The following is a 5,134-nucleotide window of genomic DNA, read 5'->3' as shown; positions in this document are numbered from 1 at the left end:
TGTTATACATCTTTTGCTTTGCACTTTTATTCCATTTAAATTATTAAATTAAATTAAATTCTAATTATTATAAAGTCGATAAAATTTTTTTTTTTCAACCAAAAAAGTCCCTCGCTGCTTCACACTTAAGGCACCTAAGGCATTCGGAAGACTCATTGAAAAGACATTATGGTGATATGTATTATTCTACGCCGGCCACTAGGTGTCAGTAATGTTTCTGCCGTGTTGGGTGAGACACACAAGCACCACACTTGCTTTTAATGTAGGTTTAAATGGTCTCACGACGGACACAATACTCCCTAACAAGGGCTACTGTTGTTGCCGTAATACTTCAAAAAGTACTTCAACTCATATCTGCAACCGCTGACGTCACTTTCTGTAATCGCCCCGAGCACCAGAACACATTTACATTAGTCTTAAATGCCTTATTTTTGGAGTGTAAAGTTGACTATAGGGGTGTTATTTCATGACCAAAAGCTCTAATGTTAAAAAACATATTTAAACATAGGAATCCTACTTTGCAGTTAAGTTTGAAACCAATTAACCAGCATGTTTAATTGGTAAACATATTACTATAAAACATTTCCACTGTGGTAGATAAAGATTGATCATTTTGTCCATCACTAACAACATCCAGCTATATGAGACCGATTCACTTTAATCTCTAGATGATTTCCTGTGCCTAAGTGACGAGATTTCTCATATTTCACTTCAGATAATGCTCTTCAAAAAACAATGGTTGCCAATGCTGAATGACAAAACACTGCCCTCTTGTGGAATATACGTGCATAGCATCATGAAGTGTGGTTAAAAAGGGTATTTTTACATTTCAAAATGTTTATAAATGTGCCTGTGGTGCAGAGAAACGTTAAATCACTTCACACCAAATACTATTTGGACCGCCGCTGCACACTTGACACCAGATAAAGCAACGGAACCACTTGGGAGATCTCCATGAATGAGCTTGAGGTCATGTGCTCCATCCTCCAGATGCTGGGGCCCAAAGGCCAGACGGGTCTAGACGTGCAACGTGTCTGCGCCGTCTGCTTTATGTGCAGCTCACGTGAGTCTTCCTCACGTATGTTCAATGTCAGCGTTGGCCTACGGTAAACACATTACCGAAGATGTTGACTTCCATCCAGACCCTGGGAATGTTGTAGGGAATGTTTTGGTGTTTTTTTGTTCTCCCTTGTGTGATGTTGAAAAAGATCTTGGTGATATACAATATATAGAGCTTACTCAAATATGCATTCTGGCTTGGCCGGAGTGTTTGGAAGACATAGTAAGTGATCCGGCAGAGCACAAGGAAGCTTGTTTAAACAATGTTCAGCTTGAATTTAAACCAGGAATACATTTAAATGTCATGGAAATGAGAAGCAGCCAAACTGCATACATTTGGAACATGGTTTTTTTTAAGCTGTTTGACTTTGTTTTTACTGCACTTGTTGCATTAGAATTGCATCATGTACTGTGCAAAAGTACTGCATTGGCCTGTGGAGCGTGGAATTGGTCTTTGTCAATTTTTAAAAAAAAATTGTGCGTCGAGTACGGTCTATTTTGACCGATTTTTTGCCTAAATTAAGCATTTTCAAGCAAATGACTAAATGAACTATGAGGTATTCAGAAGACTCTAACAATATGTCTTATTCTGCACCGTCACTAAGGGTCAGTAATGTTACTGGAATGTCGGGTGAGACACACAAGCACCAGCCTCTATCGCCGTAACAGGCTTTTATTGCAGGTTTTAATTGTATCACAACAGGCACGATAATATATCTTGACATGGGCAACTGTTGAGGGTGTAACCCATGTCGTGTCGAGCTAAAACTCAACTCTGAACCCCCCCACATCACTTCCTGTTCGCTCCCCACCAGAGCACCTTTACAGAAACACACATGAACACAAGTCTTATTTTTTTTATCTTATTGTGTTTACTATAATGGGTAATATGAGTGTAAATATGACTATAGGGGTGTTATTTCATGTCTAGAGGGCTCTAATGTTAAAAAACATACTTAGATGGCTGTATGTTTCCTGTGTTCTAATAACGAAATTATTAAATTTATAAATGAGAATCTACTTTTGCGGCAAATGGACTTATTCCGGTCAGGTTTGGAACCAATGAATGATGATAAGTGAGGGATTACTGTCCTATTACATAACATCTTCTATGTACAAAATTCCAAGAGAGCAGCAAGTGGCCTTTTGCACAGTAATGAAAAGATGCAATTAATTTTAAATGTGCAGAATGTTTGCTAGCCCAGGAATTCAACTCCAGCCGCCCCAACTGGACAGAGTCAACCTCCTCTTCATGTAAAGAAAAGCCAGGTACGTGACTCCGCCCAACAGGCCGATAAGCAAGGTGGTGCCGGCGATGACCGGGGCGTTCTTCCGGGCCACGCGGAACGCCACGGGAAGCACGGCGGAAATCAGGATGTTGTTGACGTGGCCCAGGACTCTCCTGAAGGCCGGCCGCTCCAGCACGCGCTCGTAGTAGCCCTCCAGGTTGGCGCGGCTGCCGTTGCCCCAGTAGCGGCGGGAGAGGCCGATGAACTTGAGGCGGTGCAGGGTGACGGCCAAGGAGACGTCGGCCATGCTGAAGAACTCGCCGCACAGCCACGACTGACTGTTTTCTTCTGAAAGACAGAAGTTCCCGCGTGACGACACCTCCCACGGCTGCTTCCTGTTGTTCCACAAAACTACCTGGCGTCTCTTCCACCCGCCTCTGCAGCTCCGTCTCCACCTGGTCCATCACGCTCTCCAGTTCATCCAGAAGCTTCTTCAGGTACTTCATGTTGTCGTGGTCGAACAGCTTGGACTGCGTACGTAGTTTCGAACATCAGCGTATGTCTACCAGGTTACTTCAATGACTCACCTTTAAGCGCCTCTGTTTGGCTACATAAGCGTCCTTCAGCTCCGGGTTCTCCGCTGCCAGTTTCTTCAGCTCCGATTCCGTGTTTAGGATCTGCGCTGTGGAACAAAAGACACGGATGGTAATGTATCTCACATTTAATCCGGAATAGTGCATGGCCGAATTCCGCCTGGAAAAAACAACACAAGTACTGTTAAGACCCCAACGAAACCAGAAGCATTGCTGGAGTGCCTTCTGGTTCCCAGCATGCTTTGTGGCACCTTTTTCTAGATCGAAACCGTTAAAATGACACGTTCATGTGTTACGTTATTTATCGCATTCGACTTACTGCGAATGCTTGTGGCGGCGTACGTCGGTATGTGCGAATCCACGGTGATCTCCGGGTGGAGGATGCAGCCGTGGGTGTAGGCGTCCATCTGTAGGGAGTCCAGCAGCTCCCTGTAGTGCTGCACTCTGTGGTAGTATGTGCTTCCCTCTTCCGGGATCAGCCTGGGGGTGTCCTCTGCAGGTGAAGAAGAATAGGAGCATTGAACATGGAGGAGCAGACAGCAGGTTTAGCTTTGGGGGGGGGGGGACGCAAAGGGAATCGCATGCTTACCAGATGTGCTCCATTTAAGCCAGGATAAATCTATCATGAGTCAAAAGGAAATGACTGAAAATGAACAAAAGTGCAACTTAACAACAAATAAACAAATAATGAAGAAAAAGGAAGCTGTGACATGAATGAAGCGCTCCCAGACCTCACTTTAGTCTCACCGTCACTAAAGTTCTGCTCCAGGTAGTCCATGATCTGCGTGGGGTCACAGATGACATTGTCGTCATGGACCAGCACCGGAACCTCCCCAGTGGGATTAAGACGCATGAACCACGGCTCATTGTGCTCGCTGAGTGGTAAGCTAACGTCATACTCAACGCAGCGCAAACCTTTCTCCGCTATGGCCAGACGCACCTGAAAGAAACGCAAAAAAAACATCAATTAGTACTATTAGTAAACCTCCGGAGTGGTCCGTAAACGTCACACTGTTGTCTCCAACAGGGAGCTGTCCGCGGACCTTCGGTGCTGAAAGGGACGCTAACCTTCTGCGAATTAAACGACTGTGTCCAGTGGTAAAGTGTTAATTTTGATTCCTTTACTTTGGCAACTGTGTCACACAACCCACGCTCGTCCTCGTCCTGGATCGAGTCCTTCTCCAAAAGTGCCGCATTCTCATCTTTGCTTTCCGAGCTGCTGTCAGTCGCCATCTTTACTGCTATTGGGGACAAGTAGGTTCGCCAGTGCTGGTGGCCAAAGTGGCTCATTACTGCCCCCTGCTGGCTTGGAGTGTTACTACACCCAATCGGAAGCTTCAATACATTGGCAATTTTTTTTTTCAATTGAACCTGAAAAAACACGTTTTTATTTTTAAAATTACAATAAAAATGAACATTCCAAAATAGGATAAGGCTCCAGTGAAAAATAATAAAAACAGTAAATATCACACCAATGAAAATTTACTAATATTCAAGTCAATTTAAACAGGAAGTTGACACCTGGGCTGTTTATAAGCATTAGCATAATGTACCCACGCTGAGGTTGAAAAAGTGCAATATATGTATTTGACAAAAACAATAAAAGGTTACATGTTAAACAGTAGACGCTGTTAATATTTAATAATATTCAATAAGAAGTCAATCTGAACAGGAAGTTGACACCTGGGCTGTTTATAAGCATTAGCATAATGTACCCACGCTGAGGTTGAAAAAGTGCAATATATGTACGTATTTGACAAAAATAATAAAAGGTTACACGTTAAACAGTAGACGCTGTTAATATTTAATAATATTCAATAATAAGTCAATCTGAACAGGAAGTTGACACCTGGGCTGTTTATAAGCATTAGCATAATGTACCCACACTGAGGTTAAAAAAGTGCAATATATGTATTCGACAGCAGATGTCGCTGTAGGCACCGTTTTTAAAAGTGATGCAATATTCTACTCATACATATTAATGACTGTGTTTCTGTGTATGTATACATGCAATCGATTTAATTAGAACTAAAGCCATTACCGCGTCTGTAGTATAGACAAAACAGGGGCACGTGTACATAAATGCATATCAATATCCGGTATATCAACGTGTATGCACATAAGCTTTGATATTGTATAACATTGAAGTCGATCTCAGTGGAAGGAGGGAGGGACGCATGAGTGATGGGTGAGGAGTGGGCGGGATCTTTGTGGTGACGTTTTGTCTCTTCAGTTTGGAGGGGGTGGGGGGGG

At 43.2% G+C, this 5,134-nt stretch overlaps 1 protein-coding gene across 3 annotated transcripts; it reads right to left on the bottom strand.

Annotated features, from left to right (window-relative positions):
- Positions 1-532: 532 nt before the first annotated feature.
- On the bottom strand, positions 533-4,131 carry gdap1 (ganglioside induced differentiation associated protein 1). 3 transcript variants are annotated; one of them, XM_058059411.2, is made up of 6 exons: positions 3,629-3,763; positions 3,471-3,524; positions 3,201-3,374; positions 2,876-2,970; positions 2,704-2,818; positions 533-2,636 (listed from the first exon to the last, which is right to left on the bottom strand). In XM_058059411.2, the coding sequence occupies exons 2-6, from the start codon at positions 3,505-3,507 to the stop codon at positions 2,269-2,271; spliced, it is 789 nt and encodes a 262-aa protein (XP_057915394.2). In that variant the 5' UTR covers positions 3,508-3,524; positions 3,629-3,763; the 3' UTR covers positions 533-2,268. The 3 variants fall into 3 exon arrangements, with proteins under 3 accessions (XP_057915394.2, XP_078646569.1, XP_057915392.2); XM_078790443.1 differs by lacking the exon at positions 3,471-3,524 and adding an exon at positions 3,950-4,131 and having other exon boundaries at positions 534-2,633; positions 3,629-3,821; XM_058059409.2 differs by lacking the exon at positions 3,471-3,524 and adding an exon at positions 3,950-4,131 and having other exon boundaries at positions 538-2,636; positions 3,629-3,821.
- Positions 4,132-5,134: the final 1,003 nt, after the last annotated feature.

The sequence above is a fragment of the Doryrhamphus excisus genome, linkage group LG5 (genome assembly GCF_037039965.1).
Source record: "Doryrhamphus excisus strain RoL-2023G ecotype Guam linkage group LG5, RoL_Dexc_Guam_v1.1, whole genome shotgun sequence".
NCBI lineage: Eukaryota > Metazoa > Chordata > Actinopteri > Syngnathiformes > Syngnathidae > Doryrhamphus > Doryrhamphus excisus.
This window is presented reverse-complemented; position numbering and strand designations above follow the sequence as displayed.

What these genes read in the sequence shown, in the direction of transcription:
- gdap1 (XM_058059409.2), bottom strand. Translation starts at nt 4,114, where the DNA reads ATGGCGACTGACAGCAGCTCGGAAAGCAAAGATGAGAATGCGGCACTT. An exon ending in GGAGCAGAACTTTAGTGACG is followed by an intron (nt 3,375 to 3,628) that starts GTGAGACTAAAG and finishes CTTCACCTGCAG; the next exon opens with AGGACACCCCCAGGCTGATC. An exon ending in CGCCGCCACAAGCATTCGCA is followed by an intron (nt 2,971 to 3,200) that starts GTAAGTCGAATG and finishes TTTGTTCCACAG; the next exon opens with CGCAGATCCTAAACACGGAA.